Source organism: Struthio camelus, chromosome 9, assembly GCF_040807025.1.
Source record: "Struthio camelus isolate bStrCam1 chromosome 9, bStrCam1.hap1, whole genome shotgun sequence".
Taxonomy (NCBI): Eukaryota; Metazoa; Chordata; class Aves; order Struthioniformes; family Struthionidae; genus Struthio; species Struthio camelus.
In genome coordinates this window covers 6149787-6173781 of record NC_090950.1, presented here as the reverse complement: position 1 = coordinate 6173781, position 23995 = coordinate 6149787, and the positions used below count along the sequence as shown (strand labels likewise).

At 44.5% G+C, this 23995-nt stretch overlaps 1 protein-coding gene and 2 non-coding genes across 8 annotated transcripts; all 3 read right to left on the bottom strand.

Moving 5' to 3' along the window:
* On the bottom strand, window positions 1–19956 carry ATG16L1 (autophagy related 16 like 1). 6 transcript variants are annotated; one of them, XM_068954234.1, is made up of 19 exons: window positions 19651–19806; window positions 18975–19068; window positions 16422–16527; window positions 15706–15779; window positions 15210–15461; window positions 14261–14326; window positions 11641–11730; window positions 10855–10911; window positions 10606–10653; window positions 9802–9904; window positions 7470–7575; window positions 7281–7351; window positions 5673–5744; window positions 3502–3622; window positions 2555–2660; window positions 1899–2048; window positions 1410–1457; window positions 912–1013; window positions 1–506 (listed from the first exon to the last, which is right to left on the bottom strand). In XM_068954234.1, exons 1-19 carry the CDS (start codon window positions 19763–19765, stop codon window positions 413–415), a joined length of 1875 nt encoding a protein of 624 aa, XP_068810335.1. In that variant the 5' UTR covers window positions 19766–19806; the 3' UTR covers window positions 1–412. The 6 variants fall into 6 exon arrangements, with proteins under 6 accessions (XP_068810335.1, XP_068810336.1, XP_068810337.1 ...); XM_068954235.1 differs by having other exon boundaries at window positions 11641–11727; XM_068954236.1 differs by lacking the exon at window positions 10606–10653 and having other exon boundaries at window positions 19651–19805.
* LOC138068328 (small Cajal body-specific RNA 6) lies at window positions 6607–6869 on the bottom strand. Its single transcript, XR_011143059.1, has one exon. It is a non-coding gene; the product is annotated as a small Cajal body-specific RNA 6 (non-coding RNA).
* Window positions 9280–9550, bottom strand: LOC138068326 (small Cajal body-specific RNA 6). Its single transcript, XR_011143057.1, has one exon. It is a non-coding gene; the product is annotated as a small Cajal body-specific RNA 6 (non-coding RNA).
* Window positions 19957–23995: the final 4039 nt, after the last annotated feature.

Genomic DNA, 23995 nt, shown 5'->3' with positions numbered 1-23995 from the left:
TCAGAATACACAGTAACTTCTTTCCAACATTTCCAACTTAGAAGTGCTGTAGGTACATTTGTGTGACAGGGTATTTGGCACAGCTGTCTGGTGAGGAATCCCACTAGTATCTTCAGCTCTGCTCAGTGCATAGATACTGCATGTAAAGGCATGACTAAGTAGCATTCTCCATCCAGATCAGCTAATCCCTTGCTGAGTCCGAATGCCACAGTGCGGTTACAGCCATGAGAAGTCTCTGACTCAGGCTCCTTCTCCACCACTTTAGAGCTTCCCACTGGAAAGCAAAGCCCATGCGCTCATTAAGATACCCACTCGCGATGGATCTGGGCTCAGGTCTCCGTTCTGCTCAGCCATGGACCAGCACCACCATACCCAGAGGCACTGGATGCTCTGCCTTTCACCCTCCGTCCAGTCAAAATTCAGACCACAGGACAGCCTTGTTTCCCTTGTCCACACTGACCACATGGGCACCTGCTGGTGACCATGCGACTGCATTGATAGGAGAACTGAAATGGAAGCCAGGTATAAGTTTACAAGAACAGACAAATTGCACAACAGCACTTAATAATGGGAATGAAATACTACAGTATTCTGGCTACGGAAGAGCAAGCGCTTTCATTCTCAGTTCTCAGGAGACTCCTGTTTTTATAAGCCTAAGAGGGATACCAGTTCTTCAGAACTTTTAAATCAATTTTATTAGAATCACATGCCAATTTGAGAAGTTGAACAATAACAAGCGTAGCCTTAGTCCAATTTATAGATTACTGACATGAATCCACAAGGACTCTGCACTAAGAAATTCATGCACACCAACATAAGCTGCTGCAACGTTCTAAGATTACAACTCTCATATCTCAACAAGATTCACAGCCCACATCCCCGCATCAGATTATCTGGCCAATCCCCCTCACCTGTGATGCTTTGCAAGCGTCCTCTCCAATTTCCCAGTAAGCACATTCCAGACATAGAGGGCCCCATCAGCTGAACCAGCAGCCACGTAGTTACCATCAGGGCTATGAGATCAGAGAAGCAGAAGAGAGAACACAGTTTTCTTCAAAGTTAGCAATTTATCACCCTAACTCATTATTCTACCCTCAACTTCCTCAGCAAGCAACTTGCCTATTAAACATTCTATAAGAAGTTAAGCATCACCAGCTGTTAACACTAACAAGTAAAAACACTTATATATCATCAGGAAGTTTCCAAGACAGTTTGATTTTTTTTTTACAGATATGCTCTGTCCCTCATGTACTCAATCTTGACCAAGGGGGACTCTGGGCAAATCACAAGCTCCCCCTCAATTTTTCTACTTGTATAGTGAGGACAATACAACCAAGCATCACGAACCACTCTTACTTTTGCTGAGGAAAAGATTTATCAGAGGATATCTTGCTTATATCTGGCCTTACCTGAACACAACTCTTGTCCAGTCAGACCCGCATTTAAATCCTTGGGCACTGAAAAGTAAAAAAAAAAAAAAAAAAAACAAACTAGAATTTTAATTTCACTTATAAGGAGATGAACTTTTAAGTTCTCATAAAAATGCAAAATAAGGACTTGTACATGGTGTGGAATAAGCTCCAGTATCCCCTTAACATAATGTGTTTCTCATACACCTTCCCTCCGTCACCTCTGAGGAAGTTCTTGCCTCTCAGATCAAACACTTCTAAGGAAAGCTATCTTCTTTAGAGAGGCAAATGCCAAGATCCACCAAAGCAGATCGATGTTTTTGAGACCGTAGAGAACCCTGCTACCCATATGGGGGAGGAGAGAAGAAAAGATTTGGAGACTGCTCTCTCCATGGAGATACTGCCAAAACCTCAAACACTGAGGACAACAGGCAGTCCAAAGTTCTGAAATCCAAAGTGTTCTTGTGGGCCTCCAGAGAACACACTCACCTGAATGTCTGCTTGACAGCACTGACCCGTAGATCAATGATCTTCAGTAGATCATCACGGGAACAGGTCAGAAGCTCTGTTCGCTCTGAGTTCAGGTCCAGAGCCGTGATCCTCCCAAACAGCTCTAATTCTTTCACTACGCTTTCCGTCCTAAAGACGGGAAGAAGGAAATCAGAATTAAACCAGGGTCCAGGAGCCGTTCAATGCATCAAAACTTTGACTTGTCCCAATGCACAAGAACAAAGAACCACTGTTACTTTCACGTTTTGATTCTTTCCCAAACAAGATCTCGCTTCGTGGATAATGTTTACTGTCAACAATCAGACATTCTTTTCCTCACAACCTCACCCTCTGAAAAACTAAATACAGTCTTGAAAGGAGAATACTGACCAATATAAAATATTTACACTACAGTAGTCTGCCTCTTTCAGAAAAGGCAGCTAAAAACAATTCTCTCCACCTCCCAGAAAGGACCCAAAGAAAACTGACCCAACAAATCAGCCATCTAATAATTAAAGGCTCTTTCACTGCCCTTCTCAGACTGTTACAACAGCCTCGCCACCTTCCAAGCTAAGGAAGAAGTATTCAATTCAGATTACCCTCGGAGAGCAATTCCCTAACCATTCCTATACTATGAACTCTCAAGTTAGTTTTACCTGATGTCCCAGAAACGAATTTTCTTATCAAAATGTCCGCTCATTACACACTGCTCAGTACATACGATGTCATTGCAGCTAGATCCTGCAAACACTGTTTTTATACCTAAAAAAGATAAATCAGTGGTGACACATGGAAGTTTATACTGTACAAGCTGGTGGAAACACAGTCAGAAAAACAACTATACCACACAAACGCATTGGCTACACCGGGCAGTGCCCAGGCAGCACAATAGGGCAGACAGACTTAAGTCAGGATTATTCTGAGACAGAGTCTTCAGCAATCCCCTTTGCCCTTCTCAATCTCCTTTGCTTTATCTAATATCCCTTTAAATGCTCCCAGGACAGCCGCTTTACTTCCACTTTGTATTTAGCCAGCCATTACTTGCCACAGTTAAGCAATGTGAAACAACCTGCATGACCTCTGTTTGTGGTTCAGGTATCAAGGTAACTTTGAATCCTGACTTCCCTCTCAAGGCCAATAGGTTCAAGAACTATCAACAGAACAGGAGCCAAGAAAATAAGGTAACTGTTTCTCCCAAAGAACCTCCTAAATCCTAGCGTTATCATCACTTGAGATGCAGAAATTTTAAGGAAGTTTCCAGGAGACGTTTGCATCCAGCTCAAGGTTAAAAGGGCTGACGTGGCCTCAAGTTTTTAGTGAAGACCAAAACACTCACCCATAGGCAGAAGAACAAAGAGAGCTCTCAGAACACAGCTGCCTATTAAATTAACAGTGCTTCCTGCATACACCTTTTCTGATTGTTGTTTCAGGTAACAGGCAGAACAAATCAGGTGTAATTTCTTGAACAGCAATAGAAGATAGCATGCTTGCCGTTTTCTGCCTTTTTGGACTACACAAAGAGATCTGGCTGATGTCAGCCTTCCGTTTAAATTCACTAGCAAACACAGAAATTGGATGAAAGACAGGAGTTAGGTTTCCTTACAAACTTTGCTGCGGAGGTCCCAAAGCTTGAGGGTCCGGTCATGACTTCCCGAAACAATGCGTGCATTGTCCAACAAGAACTTGGCCGACAGAACTTTACCGCTGTGACCTGTCAGGGTGTGCTGAGGAGAGGAGAAATAAGCGGCATAAAGGAACGGTCTTAGTTCCACTTGCTCCCTTCCTCATAGCATACTAGTTCTGCTGTTCAGCAACGTAACAAAGGCAATCTTAGAAACTGCAGTCCTCACCTCTACTGCCTTACTGGAGGAGGGGAATCCATTATACTTAAATGGAGATCAACCCTCCAAATAGTAATAAGCACTGCAGAGCTCAGCCCATAGCTGGGAGACACAGGTCACCTTCAGCAGCAGTTTCTCTAGCTACTCACGAAACCTGCAAGCTCTCTTTCACAACACTCCCTGCACCTGCTTTTCATAGAAGGACGGAAACTGCAACAGAGCCTTGCGGAGGTGAGGAGAGGGAGTCAAGCATGATGGAAATGGAAACGGTACCTTCAGGTTTTTATAATGAACTTCTCTCAAGGATACGAACAGGCATCTAGTCTCAACTCTTACATCTTTGAGCCTGAAAGCTGAGATAACCAACGATTTCAGAAAGACTTCCAACAGCAGTTTTCACAACTGCTTTTGTCTGCATCCAGCACAGAGGACACTGTGAGGCTGCGAGGAACATGAACTGCACTCGCTCCAAATTGCTGAATATTTGCATGCCAGTCACAAAACAGATAAGGCATGACTGAAGTAGGAATTGGGATAGACGATCAAGAAATCTTTGGTATACAGTCAGATCTTTTAATACTCAAAGCATGATCAAATTACACTAAGCGATCTGGGCTTAGGAAATACAAAAAACCCCAAACATTCAGAATGGAAAGAAATGAGAGCAAAGTTTGAAAAACTGACACATACCACTGAAAATCTGAAAGAAAGCATCATCCAGTAAAGACTACTTGTTCTTAAGACAGGACATATAAACTCTAGAAAGGAGGATCTAAACTTTTCCTCTGCATCCTTTTTCTGGCTCTTGCTGCACAGTTGTTATACATGGATAGTCGCATTTAAGCGGGGAGTTTGTGGCAAAGTTTACCATTCCTTCAGCTTCACTGCCCATGTGCTCATGTGCAAGGAATGACAAGTCCACACCCCACACACTCAAAACAAGGAATGCACTATTTTATCTCGGTGAACAGTGACTGCTCTCACCCAAAGCTGGTAGTCACCAGGGATATTGGAAAATTACAGGAAGATATTGTGAAGCCAGGTGGATGTTTGCAGAGATAACTTTTTGCAATGAGTAATTTATAGCCTGTTAAACTCTTATTCACTATGATTTACAATAAATAGTATGATTTGCAGGCCAAAAAAGCTGCAAAAAACTGATACATTTCTTACTTTCCTAAATTAGATCTGACATCTCTACACTGAGAATTACCCAGTGAATTAGAGTTATAGTTGACATGTGAAATACCAAAGGTTCAGATCATTCTAAGTAGCATCTTTCTAAAATAAAAGTTTGAGGGAAAGCATACGTAGGAACGAGAACAAACAAAACCTCTTGGAAAACTGAAAAGAAACTTTTCTTTTGGTAGATCACAGCTCTTCTTTAAACAAGAGCTAAAGTAGCGGAGAAGAATGTGAGTGCAAAGGAGGAGGGGAGGTCAGGAGGAATCTTTTGCAAGATGCTCAGAACAAATTCAAGCACTTTAAGGCTTGTCTATTTTTACAGCTAGGCCAAGGATTACTTTTCAAAAACGCTGCCCCGACACAAAGAAAATCTTTTTGTCTGCTGCAAACTCCGCTTCAGCGGTCCTTAGAATGAGGGCATAACACCTAAGCAGTTCTTCAAGAACCGTTAAGAAACACTTTAACGGTTTCCACGGAAGGGGACACAAAACACCAGTTTCATGCTATGAACTACCTGGAGCCTCCTGCAAGGATATGCAGAGACCAATACTGCATTTCAGTCTTTTGCCTTGCAGTGAAGGCTTTCCAATTGGGAAGAAATAAAGATTGGGTAAACAGAAAGAATTGTTGAATGTGTTGCAGATCTGCATCTGTAAATATGTTGATTCCAAAATTACTATGTCTCCATTAGACTGGGGAACGCAGGGCAGGAACAACCCGACCACTGCTTTGCCTTCAAGATACTCACCCGTAATCGATTGTCATCAACCGTCCAGATTCTGCTAGCAAAGTCATTTGAAGCTGCTAAGAGGTAAGAACCCTGTGAAGACAAGAATAATTTAAAACTGCTTCTGCTAGTCATCACGCAAATAATTAAACTCAAAAGTATTTCCAAGAAGTTGTTAAAGCCATATTAGTGCTAAATTGCCAAGGGAAAAAGGAAAAAGACCAAATAAACAAAAACCCAACAGTACATACAAGTAAAGAACGCTGGTGTGACACCTTTCAGTAAGGCTATGGTTTTTTCTTCTCCCCAAAACGTGACATCAATTTGTGGACTCACGACTACAGATAAAAGGAATAACAGTAACCAGACTAGAACGCACCGTTCTCCTTCCCCTTCTGCCCCTAGCTGCTGCAGTGAGGACTGGGTTCTAGTTCACCCTCGTTGGTTTATTTTTGATTCTCCACAGAAGGCCCCCATGGCACTGCTTAGATAGGCCTGCTATAGTAGAATTATCCCAATTCCCATAATTTTCATTACATTTCAAACATTTTAAGCTAAGATTCCAAGAACGAGATCTGTTCAAGGACAGGTGGATAGGTCACAGCTTCAGGCTTAGAGCTCTTCCAAGTCACCCTTGATAGAGAATGCTCAGTGTAGGACTGACGCTCACACTCCTGTCCAACTCGAAAGACTTTCCTGGAGCAGAAAAAGTCCAACTGCATCTCATCTCAAGCATTTCTCACCTGAAATGCGTTCAAGCAATCTGAAAAAAATGTAGAACTAGTTTCTTCGGCAGATTAACAGCACCAATAAATCTCTAGTGAGCTGGTCAGTGCCCAGATGAGGCATGCTTTTGGCTGTGTATTAATAAAAGTTAGCATGCACAATCACCAAACTGAAGAAATTCCTTCAGGCTTGCTCCGCTTTCCATGCGGCAGAATGTTGTTACGGAAGAGGTCTCAGCAGAAAAGTCAGATCACACGTCCAGATATAACAGCCCAAGACCGTGAACTCCTTCAAGTAGGACTGTTGGATGCAGACTACAGTCACGTCTCCAGTACTTCAGGTTAACGTGAACTGAACACATCACGAGCTGTCAGCAAGTACTCTGCCAGTCACACCATTACTGTGCCATGACTGGTGAGAGACTGCTGGGAGCCAAGGTCATGGGAGTGCAAGTCCTGGGATAATCAGACCTTTTACTATTCATCATAGACCTCAGCAAAACACTTTCAGGTATAAATCTCAGAAACATTAAAAAAAAAAATCTCAGTGCATTTGCTTCTGTTGTGCTGTTATGCCAGCTTTAGCAGGAAGCTGAAGACTAATTTCTTACTTTAGACAAAACCTAATCTACTCTATCGTAATTTTATCAAAATAGCTAATGCATAAGTTGCATTTGATCTTCCGAATTTTGAAGCAAAGACACTGAATTGCGTGCAGGCTGCAGCATACCAAATAAAGATCTTTTTGCACAATTTCAAACTATTTGCAGTTACCTTCACAAATGTTTTAACTCATTTCTTAGGTAACTTTCAAAGTGCCAGGATGGAAATTGGTAGCAGAGTACAACATGATTCAATTCTTTAATCCCCAATAACAAACAGTGGATATTGTACAGATACTCACAGCACTATCAAATTCTATGCTTGTAATCCCAGCGTTACTACCAGAGAGGGCACCTTTGGGCTCACATCTATCTGCACAGAAAAAGACAAACACAACTTTAGTAATGGATTAGAACAGAAGCCGACACGAACTAAACTACAATTTGAGTTCATTTAATACCCCAACATATCCCAAAGCAAAAATGTTTACCTCCCAAGACTTCCCAAAGCTTAACCCTCCGGTCCATGCCTCCTGTTGCTAGTAACCGGGAGCCAGGGCTGAACTGCACTGCATTCACCTCCCCATCATGTGCATCCTGAGGAGTAGGAGGAACAGAACAGCCACCCAAAATGGAATTAGCATAGACCCAAAAACCACAGATTAGAAAGCTACGGAATTTAAAGACTAGACTATACAGAACCACAGCTGTAGATCTTTCAGCAGTACCTAGGAAACAAAGCCACAGACTGAAACTCTACTATTGTTGATGCTCTATAGACAGAGCAAGACAACTGATCCTTATCTTAAAAAGGAACAGAAAGCACATAAAAGAAAACATCAGCGAGAACTCAGCAGTGCTAACAGGCCGCCAGCTGCCTTAGAATACTTAAGTTTAGGCTTTTTAAGCTAAGGCTTTTAGTTTCAAGTTAAACCAGAAAAAAAGGGAAGGGAAGAAGAGGACAGAAAAAAAGTAATGGGTGGCATGCTGTGGAAGGAAGCCAACTTGCCATTTCCTCATCTAGAGCCAGCTGCGGAACAAGATCCAACTAGTTCCTGCAACCACAGGACACTAAAGCCAGGCTTAAGTTAAGGAAGCCTGCTTCAAAAGGGTATAACAAACCAAGAGCATCAGGTTTCTTGGATACTTGTATTTTTCTGGAACTTGTTCCTTGAACTTGATTTCCCAGGTCATATCTAGGATTTGAAACGTTGCCCCCATCTTCCTAACCAAGTGCAGAAGAGTCATCCTGAACAAACGTGGTCAAAATTCCTGCCTAGAGGCCGTGTCCTGGCTGAAGTCACAACCGTCTCCTTCTCTTCAAACCTGTTCTACTCTCACTTCCTCAAAAAGGAAGCCATACTGCCCACTGGGATCCCGGCCTCCTGGCATCTGCCAAACCTCTGCTCCACTGTCCACCTAGGCTAGATGCAGGAGCTAAACCATAACACAGATGATCTCCAGAAGGAACACACAGATTACCATGAAGCGGGCAGGGAGTCCTCCTTTGAATATTGCAGTGCTAACCAAACATCACCTCCATCCTGCTACAGTCTGAAAGGCTTATTAACTGCCCACATTCCTGCTCCAAGATGGGAGCTGGAATGGGGCAGCCCCCCATGTTGCCAAGACTATGGGTCAGGATAGTCTATTGTGGTTTCAGGTGATATTATATGCAATGAGGAGAACGGTCAAAACAACACAAACTCTCGCATGCTTCTGGAAATCTCCACAAACATGGCTTTGCATTACCTCGCATGACAAAATTACTCAAGATTTGTATCTACTGATAAGCTGCATTTGCTGAATACAGTCAGAGAGAGAGAGAGAGAGATTGTATCATGAGACTGCAACCACAAACACCTCCTGTGAAGCTCCCTATTGGAGCCAGCTCCAGGTTGTTGCAGAGGCTATGGCCCTGTTTTCACTTGGGGTGTGGGAGTAGCAGCGTTACCCTAAGACTTCCACTAAAGAAGATAACAGGGCAGACTAGGAACATGCAAGCCTCTGGGCTGCAGTGAGCCACTGTATGGTCGCTCTATTACTCTGGAGGAAAAAAAAAAAAAAATAAAGAAGTCAGAGTTAGGGTCAGGATAGCTACAAAGCGCACAGCATTTTACATTCACGCTAGCACTAGAGAAAGCTCGTCATGTTTCGCTCAAGAAACTGGAGCTAGAGGAACGTTCAAATAAGCAGCTGCTTTACAAGACAAGTTTTCCACAGTATCTTCCACTTCAAAAGGCAATGCCCTTCACAGAAATTTAAGTTTGGCCTTGTGCAGACAAAACAATGCTTAAAGGAGGTCTCAGCTTGAAAACTTTAGATCACACACAACAAATGAAGACACCCCAGTACTGCAAGCTCCTCTTAAGTAGTTCTGTTGGATGGTGTTCAGTGCCACAACTCCCTTCACTGTGGAGAACTGGAACTGAATTAATCCCAAACTGTCAGCGGTCTCTTCCTCCATCATAGCTCTACTATAGCATGACAGAACAGGGACTGCTGGGAGCCAAGAGGGTAATGGAGTGTAATTCCCCTGTGCCCTCAGACCTTTTACTAGTCATCATCGACCTCAGTAACACAGACATCAGTTACAGACAGAACACACAATACCTGGGTGAGCACTGGCTCTGAGAAACATTCCGGCTAAGGATTAAACGGGCTGAACTACGCTACCAAATCAAGATTTCCTTCCTGTTCAGCACTGTTAATTGAAACAGTTTCAGCAGGTCAATCAGCAACTGCTTTCCAAGATAAAGATAAGATGCGCTTCCTCCAAAGACAGTAAAAGACAGCAGAAACAAGAATTCCGTTCATACTTACAAAGACACATATGGCAGTAGTGGGCACCCTCACTTCTTTACTGGGACCTGGATGTGGCTCTGCGTTATCCTGGGGAGCAGGGAATGAGGACAAAGAACGTCTCCTGAGTTGAGACAGAAAACAAAAATATTTTAAAAACAGAAGTGAACACCTCTTCTCCCAAGTGATAGGTACAGATGTGAATGAACTCAACTACACTAGACAATGACTTAAAAAAAAAAAGGGAGTTTTTATATTATTTTCTCCCTCCTCTCAAGAGGTACATTCCTCATATTGCCCTGCATTCTCTTGTGGCTTTAAGCATTTCACAGTATGCCAGCTTAAGTTATCAGACCTGATTGACCTCATTTTTGAGCAGTCCTCTTTTTTCTAATAGGGAAGAGAAACAAGGGAGTGATTGCAGCTGAGTTTTGGAGAGACTGCAACTCCATCCCTGTGTCATCACTGAACACCACTGCAACACTACACTCCAGGCAGCAAAATGCTCCGTTCAAAAGCTTGGACTGCATCACTTAAGCAAAGACCATCCAACTAACACAGAGCTTGATTTAGGAGGACTGGCTCCGCTCTGGGTATTAAGCACAGTCCCCACAGACTTATTTTAAATAACCCTATTAAAGGAGCAAAGTGCAGTGGAAAATGAGAACACCACTCATGTTTTCCTCTCTGCTTCTCTTAACTCCAGAAAGTTTCTAGCCAGTGTTACCAGTATCTGAAATCTACATCAGGATAACGCAGCTAGGTTGCTTGTTACTTCAATGGAATGCATTCACATGCTGGACTAAGAGTGGATAACGTTTTCACCTGGCAGCATCAGAAGATTGATGTCCCAAAAGGGGAGACTCAGACAGACTGGAGGGAAAGGTCAGAGGTCAGCACACGGCAAGATGGAAGAAACAGGAAGTTGAGGAGAACAAAAAAAAGAAAAAAAAAAGAAGAGCAGAAGCTAGAAGAAAGGCTGAAATTATTTGCTTGTATTCCCTGCACCACCAAGATTCTGCTGAACATTGAAACCGATATACAAAACAAAGAGGTGAAAGTGTTCTAACCTACCCAAAGATATTAGTGATAGAGTCCAGAAGGCCTCCAGCTGGCTGGGAGAGTCGCTTACTAAAGGAGGGGAGGACAGGTTTAAACCTTGTGAATAGCTTCTCCAAATAAAGATCAACACAAACACAGTTCATAGCAGCAAGTCTCTGGGAAGACTCCCTCCCCTGCAGACCCAGTCCCAAGACAGAAAACACCAAAGAAAGGCATCAATACAAAGGCACCAACAACTACAACTCGGAACATAATTTGCAAGTGAAATGCCTGCAGTTTCTCCTGAATCTGAAGCCTGAAAAAGCTCTAGATGCAAGTTTGCCAGGTCTGAAGTTTCTCATATAATTTCCCTCTTACCTTTCCACTCACTGCTATTTTACAGCAAGAAAAAACTGCATTTAAGGCTAGGTGACAACATTTTCAGTATTGTTTGCTAAATCCAAAAATGCAAGTACTTGCAAAGTCATGTTGACAGCTTGTATAGTTATAGATAAACACACACTGCAATATCCATTTTATTGTCCTTAAAAACTTTTACTCTATTTCCAGGTAGTAGCTTAACTTAGTTTAAACAGAACAAAGCTAAGAACAGAGCAAATCGAGAGCACGGTAACAGTGAACACAGCAGCTAACGTGAGTCTTGTAACACTACGGTGGGAGTATCGACCTCTGTTCTAGCTAAAGGCAAGTAAAAACTGTAAGCAGCACCCCCAATGCTTTCCCTTCACTTGTGCCAGCACTCTTACCCCCCTTGCTCTTCCTCAGTGCTACGGTACAAAACCATCCGAGTCTACAAACCTGGATGTCCGGCTGACAGCTCGCACTGGAGATGTTTCCTCAGCTGTGTCAGAGGTTTCATCTGCAAGCACTTCAATATCGTCATCCCTGCTGAAGTGAGAGAAAACGCCTCTTTTTCAACCAGGCAAACAGAACTTCTCACAGAGAGCACCTACCGATGGATTTGAACTGAACTGAAGCTACTGTTCCAAAATTTGTCAGTTTTCATCCCTAACCACATCTCAGTTTGTTTAGCAGTACTGATGTGCAGGTGGGTCCCAGATAACACGGGCCTTGATCTAGCTGTCACTGCCAGAGACACAGCACTCAATAGACTGTCTGTACCCAAGTGTGCACAACACTTCAGTTCAAATCTTTTCTTTCATGACTGAACAGAGCTGCGAGGACCCAACGCTTACACCATTAATCCATCCAGCTAAACTACGCAGCTCACGCTGAAAGGTTTTTCCCCATTAGTTATCACAGGCTCTGACAGTCTAGCATTTGTCCTTCAACTAGCGCTGATTTTTCAAGATAAACCATCTGTAAACACGCTTTGTCAACATGATGCCATTTCGATTGATCAGGAAGTTTAAATTCAGCATTGATAGTAAGAATAATCCAATTCTTGCCATGAAAAACATCAGATGGACTAACACAGCTGCAACAGAGCATTTTTAATCTCACATGTCAGAATATATCTGCACTTAAAATTCTAGAACTCTGGAGGACAGCATGCATGAAAAGGCTATAGAAAAATCTCTACTACAACCAAAAGTACCAGGCTGGTATCTCTATAAAATGCTAGCAAGTTTCACTGGTGAGCTTTTTTTTTTTTTTTTTTTTTTAAATATAAAGTTTAAGCTTTTAAAATTCTGTGAAGCAAAAGAACTTTCCAGGTTAAGTTAATATATTTTTGTAGTAACTAAACACTGGGACACACTTCTTGAAGTGCTGCAGTTTTGCCTTTCAGTGAGCAGTGTACTTGCACAACAATACAAAACCTGTGAAGTAATAAAATCAAAAATAAGGGATCAAAAACATCTGTGAAGCAGAGTGTGAGTAATTTACAGAAGCAATTCTTTCCTAGATTTTTTTTTTTTTAAATAAATAGGCTTCTTCTGAACTTCAGTGTCTCAAATCAAGAGAGACACTGAATGAAGTGAAACTCAGATCATCACCATCACCACTGAAAGTAAAAAATATTCAAGCTGTTGTGCCACTGTTACTTCTGAGTTCAGCTCTAAAATAGGAAGGTCTCACTTTGAGTAATGCAGAGGAAAAAATCTTAGCAGAAAAAAGTGGCGACAGATATATTACATGTGGGTTTTCTCATTCAGTGTGGTAATATCTATTGAAGAATTTAATGTTTAGACTATTCCATGTACATTTACATCGAACACTGTGGACAAAAGGGAGAAAAAGGGAGAGGGAAATCCCTATTCTTATGAGCCGGAAAGATTGTCCCTTGGCCTGGGACACAGAGGTCAGTAGTAAACTTCCCATGGAAAGTCACACTTAAATAACTGAAGGGAATGGAAGTATTTAAACATCTCTTACAAAGCTGCAGGCCAAACTGGGCTAACTAGTTGTACTGTTAATTGACACTTTCAATTTTCCCTCCAAATGCTATAAAACTCTCCCATACTCCCCTTACGCACGCCTTTCCTATCCCAGACTTTTGCACAATCCCTCTTCCGGAGTACATACGTTGCTCTTATCACATGCAGGGACATGCAGCACAGAGACCTACTGCAATTACAAGACTCTAATACAGACACAACAGATAGTCTTCAAAATACAGTGGCAGAGTAACGTGCAGACATTTTCTTGCTATCTCAGTTTTCTAGTAACAGCGTACCAACTTAGTTATTCTGGATTTGACCAACCCAAGTTCCGATAACCTTATTAACTTGGTAATAAGTGTGCATGTGTGTTTGCATATGTATATGTGTGTGTGTGTGTATACACACACACACACACACATATATATATATACACACACACACACCATCAACTGTTCATTTCAGTCAGCTGATTAGAGAGAAGACCAGCCAGGAATAAATACAGAAGTCAATATCCATGCAGCTGATGAAAAGGACAACAGACTAGAAATGCTTCTCTCTGGCTTGCCAAGCAAAGCAACTCCACATCCATCTAGTTTTCTCTACAGTGTAAAATCATTTCAGCATGAAAGTAACCAATGCATTTTCACCCTCTCCAAGTGACTCAGTATGTGTTCCTACGGGAAACCCTGTAAAACATAGCTAGGTGTAGCCTACCATTTAAAAAATGCGGGCATCTCCAAGAGTATGTTACTTTATGATGAAAGAGTTATTTGGAAGGCCAAAGGCACTACACAACAAACGATTTGCTGCTGCAAAATGAATGTAAATTCACTGTACGAACCATTCTTAGGAATTTCGGCCTAAGTATCTATTTTTAGTCATAACAGCGCTCCCCTCTTCTACAAGTTCAAGTAAGGAGTGTTACTGCACATTTTTGACTTTACACCAAAGTTTAAACACTGCTCTACATCACCAAATCTAGAAATAACAAAGATGCCATTTATCATGCATCTCCATAAAACTGAAGCATGAAGTGATGACGAAGAAGGGCTCTGTAAATCAAGACTGCTTACGGTTCAACAGGCAGTGGTTCTTTGGCAGCTTCCGCTAGCTCCTTCTGCAGCCTGGCTTGTCGTCTCCTAAGAAAGGAAATGAGGCTATTTTCAGAACTCTTAATCCCGTTCCAAAGATTACCCTGCACAGTTCTAATGGGCTTCATATTTCAAAAACTGAACCACTGCCACAAATTCATCCTGAATTGTATCCTGGTCTCCTGGTCTTCCAGATACTCAATGCAAAGAAGAGACGTTTTCTCACTGTGAATAGCTAAGGACAAAACTACTAGTCCAGTGACACAGTAGGGCAAAGCACAACTACGGTATGCCTGTAGCGCATCAGCCCTTTATGACCCATATGAAAACATATTTGTTCAGAGCAAATACTTGCACAAACTTGCAAAAATAATGGTTACTTTAATAAATCTGATACAAAAATGCCATGTACTGTGAGACTTGTCTTAATAGTTCCTAGTCTCTCAGCACTGTTAGTTGGCAAGCAAGTTGAGGGAATTCAGAAGAGTAACACAATTTATTTGCTCTTACGCATAGCTCATTTTTCAAGACAGCGCCTTAATTCTGCAAAACAAAAACACCCTTACATTGGTTAACAAAAAACCCACCACACTAGGAGAAACGAGGTACAACACGGACAAGAGAAGTCCAAACTTAATACCAGCAGAAAAAGTTTGACTGTCTGATCTATTATCTTTAGTCCACAGTTCACTGTTGCTCAAGAAACTAAAGACCATATTTTATTCATTTAAAAGACAAGACTGCTTTCACAAAGCATTTGTCTGGGCTGGCCAGAGGAAGGAACACAAAGTTCTGGAGTCTTTTGTTGTTGTGCAAGAATCAAAACAGTCTGAGATCACAGCTGAATCTGGTTTTTATCATATGCACTCATAAGTATTCAAAGACAGAAATGTCAAGAAGTACTTTATCAAATAGATGACATCAATCTCACCTGGAATCCTTTTCGTTTTCTGCATTCAAGCGATTAGCTTCTTGCGCCTTCTCTGCCATCCAACGTGAGACCAACTCCTGGTTATCTTCAGTAGTTTTCCTCAGCTTCTCTTCCAGGGCGTTGAAGGTGATCTGGAGAGCATCATACTCGTCTTTCAATGTCTGATTAGCTCGCTCAAGATCTTGCAGCTTGCTGCGCAATTCCTGGCACTCTGTTTCCAGCTCAGAGATCTTCTGCAAATACTCTGCAATCCTGCAAGAGCCACAGAATTTAAAAAAAAAAAACAAAACTAAAAAAAACACCACCCCACCAAGAAATACAACGAAGCCCTCCTGCGAGACCTACGCCATCTTTTTCGTGCTATTTGTACAATGCCTAACAAAGGGGTTTTTAGCCCACAGGTAGGACTCCCAGAAAATATCATAATACAAATAAATAACCCAACCAGAAGTCTAGGTCTCATACCAACCACACAGAAGAAATTGTTCCTACTCACTTAGCTTCATTCAACTGCATCTCTTTGTCTTTCTGCTGCATTTGGTTATTCAGATCAATTACAGACTGGGCCAACTAGGGAGAAAAGAGAATTACATTAAAAAAATACAGGGATGCCAGCTGGACAACAAACACTGAGTGGCTCCTTGTCAAAGCGTAAATCAGTTTAACATCAGTCTAACCAGTTCTAAAGAACTGGTGCTCACTTTTCTGCCTAACCCCACAGCGCTTTCAACCTTTGCCTGTGCTCGTTTGCCTTGTCTACTCATATCTAGCAACGGTCCCGCAAAGCGAAAAAGCCAAATGAAACCACACGCAGCCACTTACCTTCTCATTCCCACTTTGCTCACTCAAAATGTTTCCAATTTAAAACTGGTGCTTATGTGCAGTGTTGTGAATTGTATCAGCTCCTTTTTCCCCATAATCATTACAGTAAAAACATCCATGAAATACAAGATTAAGCACTTCCTAAAAACCTTGCTATGCTGACAACGTACATTCTTATCTCCTGGCTGTCAGTATGAAAGACTGACCACCTCTGGTTTCTTTTAATCATCAACATGGATTGCTTAAAAAGGCTGCACCTTTCATTTCATGTACAGCCTTTTTAAGCAATCCATGTTGATGATTAAAATGATGAATATACTCGGTAAAATTAAGAACATGTTTGCAAAAGGCCACATATGAACCATACAGAACACGAGAGGACTTTCTAACCTCGCCACGTTTCTTATGCAGCTCTGTCAGCTCCTCTTGATGCTTTATCTTCAGCTGGGCCAGCTCCTGCAACTGAGCATCATTCCATGTGCCATCGTGTCCTGGACTGGAGTTTGGGAGAGAGGAAGAAGCAATTTCACAAACTGAAATCCAGCTGTTTCTGTGCCTTTGACTAGTTAGTCTCAGAACAGCATCCCCCTAAGATTTTCTAAACTACATCAGAGACACAGCTCCTTCATGATGAACTAAACTACAGAACTGTCTGACAGCTAGCTAGGCCACAACACACTTCTCACCAGGCAAGCAGCTATTGCTTAGTAGTGAAAAACGAAACTTATGGAAGACATAATTCCTTTGTACCTTTCTAAAACATAATTCAAACTCAAATGAAAGATAACCAGTCTTTGGTTAAATACAAATCAAACCAAGTGAGTTTTAAAAATAAACTTTTCAAATACTGGAAGAATTGCAAGCATGTTACCAACTTAAATTTGTTTTGCAGGGAGCTGGTGGACCTTGGGGAGATACTGGATATTTGGAGGCAGCATAATGGGAACCAGGGTTCTATTGCCAGGCCCTTGGCCCTACAACCCAAGGTGTTACAGTCACCTCTCCTTCATTCCAACCTCTGTCATTTATGTTCTAGGCTCTCACAGTGTGAAGGTTTTGGATTTTTTAAAATTGTGTTTTCTAACACAGTGGCATCATTATCCCGACTTTCTAGAAACCAGAAGAACAAACATGACATCCCCAACAGCTACAGCTTTAATGTTTACCATTCATGTTTTTGAAAGCACGCAGACAGCAACGGAGGTAGCTTTTAACAAGCATGTGCATGTGTGCATATATGTAATAAAAATACATAAAACACACACATGCACATACACTTCAAGGAAATTAGCAACTATTTTTTAAATTACAGCTTTTCAAAAAATAATTTTAAGTTAGTCACTGTTGTATCCGGTAAACAGAAGTAGGGAATTGCAAGAAACTGTTTCTGCAGTCATACTATGTTATGACAGTCCTGTGGGAAACTGTTCATGTGTTCAGAAGCTGAAAGGTCTCCTAGTGATACCTGGGAAGTGATACCAATAATTGAGCATTTGTCTCAACACTCTCCCACCCCCTAAACCTACGTCATACTAGAAGACACAGCATTTCCAGAAAACTGCATGTTCAAACAGGTGCGAGAAGCCAAGTTCTGCAGTAATATCCAATACATCCTATAATCCTGTCCATACATATGTCTAAAGCCAGAACTAGATATTCCTCCTAGTCCTTAAAGTAAGTAAAAAGCTTTCTTCCTCAGCTACGCGGGATTAGGGAATTCATTCCACTTCAACAGATTTTGTCATATCCTGATGACAATATCAGAGTTTGGTTTAGAGTATACTTTCAAGATGCTCTGCTTGTGTGCATCTTCCTCTACTCCCAGACTTATCTCTTGGAATAAACGTTCAACCAGAATGAGATTTCTGTTAGCTAAAGGTGATTCAAGACAACTGCAGTCATCAGAAAGCTTCCGAGTACTTCCAGAAGGGGGTTAACTCCAGCCTGTGGCCAAATGCCGACTCAGGAGATCCCATGCTGCTTACTGGAGTTCTGCCTGCAATTTCTACGAGATCAGGAATTATTCATTCCTTTACTAGTAATAGTACACAGCAGCCTTAACTACTTTTATATGTTTTGTCTACCAATCAGACACACACATATAGTACTGCATTGCATACCACTAAGTGGTTCAACAGAGGAAGCAGCTCCAACAAAAGAAGTTGGTAATTCTGAGCAACTGTCCTGCCTCTATCTCAGTAGCACCACAAGCAAAAACCAAGGGTCTTTACCTGTTAGGATTTACATGCTGTCCAGGTGAAGAACGCACTATTAGCCTAGCGTGAATTCAAATGCCAGCATAACAAGCAGTACAACCACGAATGCACTAGAGCGCTATTCTCAGGCTACAAAGGAAGATTCCTGGCAAGCCTCTGCTAAAAGCAGGCAGAAGGCACGTTCCTTTTATCATGTGGTGCTTATTTTGGCCTGTAAAAAATCACAGAGCAAAAACACTTGACACTTCACAACCTCTGTTTTCCCCACTCTCCTCATTCTAAATGATAACACAGTCTCCAGACTGAAACTAAGGAGACAAACTCTCCCTGTGCTGCAATGCTTACAAGAACAGGCAACTTCAAAAGTCAGATCAAAATCATTAGGTACTAAGAGCAGATGAACACAATGAGCATTACAAGGCAAACACGTCAGACTATTGTACAGAAGCTTGGTCTGGTCCATCTCCATACCCAGAGATTGTGAGTAACTACTTTCCGTCCAAAACCTGCTCCGATCTTTCTCCACTGTATACTGTAAAGGGACTGCAACTTTATCACACATTTAGAATTATTTCTAATCTAACTTTAGTTTTTCAGTTCACTAGATTTCCCACTCTGTTTGTCACCAAGTTACTGCAGTAATCTAAAAGCCGTCTGCATAACCAGACCGTTGCGTTACAGCGTGTGCAGCAGACAGCTGACTGCCAGAAGAGGAATTTTTGAGTACCTGATCTCATGTCTGCTTTGCACGTCATATTTCTCCGCTTGCAGCTTATCAGCCAGCACCGCATGCAGGTCAGACTTCTCTAGTAGCTTGTTATCTGAAAAAAACAGTAAGCACAATTAAGAAAATGACCAAAAAGCAAAACCAGATTCCCACTTTTGTTGTTTGGGCCTAGATAAAATTTTAGCGTGTTTTAATAACTCCGACACAAGGAAACATCCCATAAGCCTCTACCACATGAACGCACGCTCCTCTTGGATGTCAACAGCCTAAGGCGGTATTCAACCGCGACCCCGAGAACCCCTCATAAACCCAGAGGCGGTGCGGGAGCGGCCCTACAAAGCCTTAGCAGGGAAGTTGCCCTTGCTGAGGCACGTTGGCATCCGCAAAGACGTGAAAGGTTTCTGAGAGCAAACTCTTCGCAGCCTCTCGCCGCAGCCGACCCCGCGGCACAGGGCCGGGGGAAGCGGGGGCCCCTGGGCAGCCCCAGGCCGCGCAGCAGACCAGCGGCAGGGGCGCCCCGCGAGCCGCTGCCCTGGCGGCTCGAGGTGGGGGGGGGGGAAAAAAGACGAAAAAAAAGGCACGTTTCAGTCACAGGGCCCGGCACGGCGGCGGCCCAGCGGGCGGCCTCCGCAGGCGCTGCCGCCGGGGCAGGCAGGGGGCCGCGGCGGACGCTTACACTGCAGGATGATCTCCTCGAAGGCCTGCCGCTGCAGCCGGTCCCGCCGCCGCAGCTCCGCCGCGATGTGCCGCTTCCAGGCGGGGAAGCCGGCGGCGCGCAGCCCCGCCGCCATGTCGGCGGCGCGGCGGGAGCGGAGGAGCGGGGGGGGGGGGGGCGGGGGGCAGCGGCTGAGGCGAGCGGCAGCGCCGGAGGAGGAGGCGGCGGCGGCGGGGGGGGGGGGGGAGCGCGTCCGCTCAGCGCCGGGCTCCCGCCGGCCCGGCCCGCAGCCCCCGCCCCGCGCCCGCCATGGCGCTCCGGCCGCCCTCTGTCACGGGGCCCTCACAGCCGCCGCGGCGCGCCGCAAAGGCGACAGCGGCTGCCCGCCTCGCGCCGCCGCCGCCTCACACCGCCTCGCGCCGCCGCCTCACGCAGCACCGCGGCTCCGCTTCGGCCGCACGCCCGCACGCACAGCCCCGCCTCGCTCCGCTCCGCTCGTCGGGCGGCCGCGCCGGGCAGCCCTGCACCGGGGAGCGGGCCTCGCCGCGGCGCCATTTGGGGCGCGGACTCGGAAGGGCGGGAGGTGCCTCGCCGCCATCTTAGGAGCGGCGAAGCGTCGCGCCGCCATCTTGAGAGGGGCCGCGCGCGCGCGCGCGCGCGCGAGGGAGGCTCCCCTCCCCCCACGCCCCGGCCCCGCCGCCAGCGGCGCATGCGCGTGGGCCTCCCGCGTCGCGCCCGCGGTGTGTTGCGTACCCTCAAATGAGCGAGAGAGGCGCGCTTTGTAAAATCGCGTTAAAAAAGGAAAAAAAAAAAGAAAAAAAAAGAAAAAAAATTACACCTTAGAAAGCTCCTTAAGCGAATGGGGGTCCTCGGCTGCGGCCCCTTCCCCGCTGCGCGGGGATGATGAGCGCCGAGCGAGCGGCGGCCGTCGGGCCTCCCCGCTTCGGGCAGCCTCTGCGCAGCGCCTGGGCTTGTCCCTGGGGGCCGCGCAGCTTTCCTTGCTCCCCCCGGCCCCGAGTCAGCGCCTGTGAAACGGGGGGGGATCCAGGCGGACACCAAGCAGGCCATAAGGAGGGATGCAACTTCTCCAGCCGCCCGAGGGCCGCGGGTCCGCCTAGGAACTGCTCGTAGTTTCCTCCTTGCTAAGAGGGGAGGAAAGGACCCGTTTGGGGAAGCGTGACTCGTGATACGCAGAAATAGCTTCCCGGGAAGCGTTAACAACGCTTCGTCGCGCTGTGGCTACGCTGGCTTTGTGAGGCGCTCTCGGGGGTGCGCGCCTTCGCGTTTCGCTTTTAAAGCAAGATTACTGACGGGAACGAACGCTAAACAGTTCCTAAAACGAACACAACCAGCTCCGTACCATATAGCCCAGAGGAGAGAAAGAGAGACCTACAACGCTATTTCGGTTGGGTTTGGGGTGGTTTTTCTTTTTTGCCCAGTCTCCCCGCCGGCCTCCAGTTCCTGCTGGGGCATCTCAAAGAGCATCTCAGTCCCGAAGCCGTGGGGACACCACAGGGCCAGGCGGCGTGTGGCTTCGGGGGGGACGAATGGGGTGGCTTTGCAAGCTTAGCTGGGGCATGGCGTAAACGGCAGAGGCAGCCTTCACCAGACAAACCCACCCTGATCACAGCCATGAAGAAACCACGCGTTATCAGGCAAACGTGGAAAAAAAAAACAAACGTGAGGGCTTGCTGCATTGCTTGACTTTTACCCGTTTAGCTTTCAAAGGAGTGTGTTAGGAAACCGTATCATTTTGTAACTTATTTTGCAACTGGGCAGGGTTTGTAAAGGTTTTTGTCTCGGTCTGTCCTGAATTGTTTGGTTCTGGGGGGGGTGCAACTATTAAATTGTAACAAAATCAAATAGATGCTTCCCTAGATTATTACACTGAAGGAGGGAGCGCTGCCGGCTGAGCTAACGATTGCTCATCTGCAGCTCTGCCTCATGGAGCTCACGCTCAGTACACAAGGTACGCCTGTTCTCTGCAAACCTAATTTGGTCGAGGGTGAATGCACAGCCTACTTTCTTCTCTGTTTATAAATCACAGAGCCAAATGAGATGTTTAAAAATGTGGAATTGCTTGCAATTGCAAACTTAAGTCCCGATCCTACCGACATAGTACTGGACTCCTGAAGGGCAGCGCTGATGAGAGATATTCATCCTTTCAGACCTTCTTCTCTACGTGCCTGTCTTAATCCTCTGCAGCGAAAGAGGAAACCAAACATGGAACGTGAGATAAAAAACCAGAGAGACAGGGATCAGGCTCGGCTGCTCCTCTCCTGCAGCTTCTACCTTGGCCTTAATATATATTATCAATCAGCCCCAAAGCCTCTCACTGCTTGGATGAGTACGTAGATAGTTCTCTTTCCACTTTGAATTGCCAACCACCTCCTTTCTTTCAGCCTCCCCCCCAACAAGAAAGAAACGTCCCCTTTCCTACCACGATGATATTTAGTGGCAAACAAATGCCCCAAGACTCCGCAAACATCCCTGTAAATTTTTCCTAATCCAACTAAATGATGTGCTCCCCACAGCCCTCAAACAGTCTCTTTCCTACCCCAGCATCCCAACTGTAAATATCCTCTAAGAAGATACATGTTAGACTCTCAGGAGCTTCCTCCTAAAAAAAATCCTAGCCAAATCAGGGTCCCCGTCTTTCTCTTGAGGGGGGGAACAGGTTAAGTTTTCCTCTGTTTCAGAGAATTGTTGAGTGGGCTTTTCTCACTAAAACTGCGAGAGAAAATAATTGGCCACTATTTCTTTCAGCAGGACACACTAGGAAAAGGAATCAGTGTGAGCAGAAATGGTAGTAAAAGAGTGTCCTTAAGCATAGGATGAATTATTGGAAACGCTGTATATGTTTCACTGTTTAAAATGACAGCTAGACTGTTCCAAGGGAAGTTTTTCAATGAATTGTCATCTGTATATGTTTGAACCTTAGAAAAATCACAATAGGTTAAAAATGTTTACCTTTCCGTAATCTGTGATTTCCGTAGTGGGCAGGACATCCTGATTTTTTACAATACCTGCTAACACTGCTTTTCCCACTCCAAGCACAGAGTTCCTCTTTCTTCTTAAATGCAGCTTAAGCTTCTGGCAGCCTTTCCAATTATACGTGCCTGATCCATGTCATCATAGTCTTGCTTTGCTTTTATGTCAACACGGGTTAAGCAATAAAATATCCTGTTCATGCTGGAGGTGGCTTCTTTCTTCGTTCAAAGGGCCTTTCTGCTACCATAATCATTAAGATCCGCCAATTTCTTCAGCAGCCTAATTCAGGAATAAAAATTTAAGACAATTAACAAATTTATAATTTTCACAAACCTCATTCTGCGGTGGAAAGTAAAAACTATAACTAACTTCAATGAGACTGTGTTGTAGTCTACATCCATAGAGGCTGCGTCTTTGCTTCCCCTTACAAAGCTTACAGTGGGTTTGGTACTTATGCATCCGTGAGAAAATAGGCAAAGGAGAAAAAACCCTTTCCGGCAGATACAAAACAGAGGGAAACACAGGGAGGCAATTTCAGATGTTAAGAGCTGCAAAGGAGGAGACGCTTGCGCCAAGAAAGCAAGATTGCATGGCGACACAGAAAAGGCTAATACCAAAACAGCTCTTGGTCTCCTTGCCAATAGGGTCCGTTCCTTACCAGATGACAGGCATCATTAAATGCCTATTGGATAAGTTCATAGCGGAGCCAGGCAGAAGATTCAAATGTGCACAGTACTAAGACTATCACAGACTCTCTGATAAAAAGAAAAATTGCTGCGACCGCTTCCGTCTGCACCCAGGTGCGCCTCTCTGTAAGGTGGGGCCACGCCACGTCTTCGCCAGCCTACGCTAGTTTAAAAGGTGCTTCAGTCTATGGGCCCTAGCTGTATTCTGTGAGGCTAAGAAACAGGTTAAACCTCTTTTGGGCACAGCGTCCTTCTAAAGGTATAATCTTGCCCCCAGATTACAACAGTTTCTATATTTAATTATTACAAGGAGATGGGAGAAGAAGCAATCTCTAAATGCAGTCTAACACCGTGCCACCAGAAAAGAGAGGCATATGCTGCAGTTGGCGTTCAAAAGGATTTCTCTCCATCTCTTTGCACCTGCCTTTGCGCCAGCGAAGCCTTCCTAGGAGGCACTGCCCAGTTCGTGTGATCCCACAGGGTTTCCAACTCCTGCCCCGGTGGCAGACTTCACTCTCGCACCCACAGCAGGTTCACACAGCTAGAGGAGGGCATCCCAGCTGCTGGATGGAGAGGATAAGCACTTAAAACAGTGATAGGAAGGTACTGAAGTTGTGTGCTGAAGAATGCCCCAAACGCCTCTCTGTGCTGCAAATAAGCCCTATTCCTGCAGCCAGTCCAGTTCAGTA

What these genes read in the sequence shown, in the direction of transcription:
- ATG16L1 (XM_068954234.1), bottom strand. Translation starts at nt 19,765, where the DNA reads ATGGCGGCGGGGCTGCGCGCCGCCGGCTTCCCCGCCTGGAAGCGGCAC. An exon ending in ATGCAGTTGAATGAAGCTAA is followed by an intron (nt 15,462 to 15,705) that starts GTGAGTAGGAAC and finishes TGGCTCTTGCAG; the next exon opens with GATTGCAGAGTATTTGCAGA. An exon ending in CTACTGCCATATGTGTCTTT is followed by an intron (nt 7,576 to 9,801) that starts GTAAGTATGAAC and finishes CCTACTCCTCAG; the next exon opens with GATGCACATGATGGGGAGGT.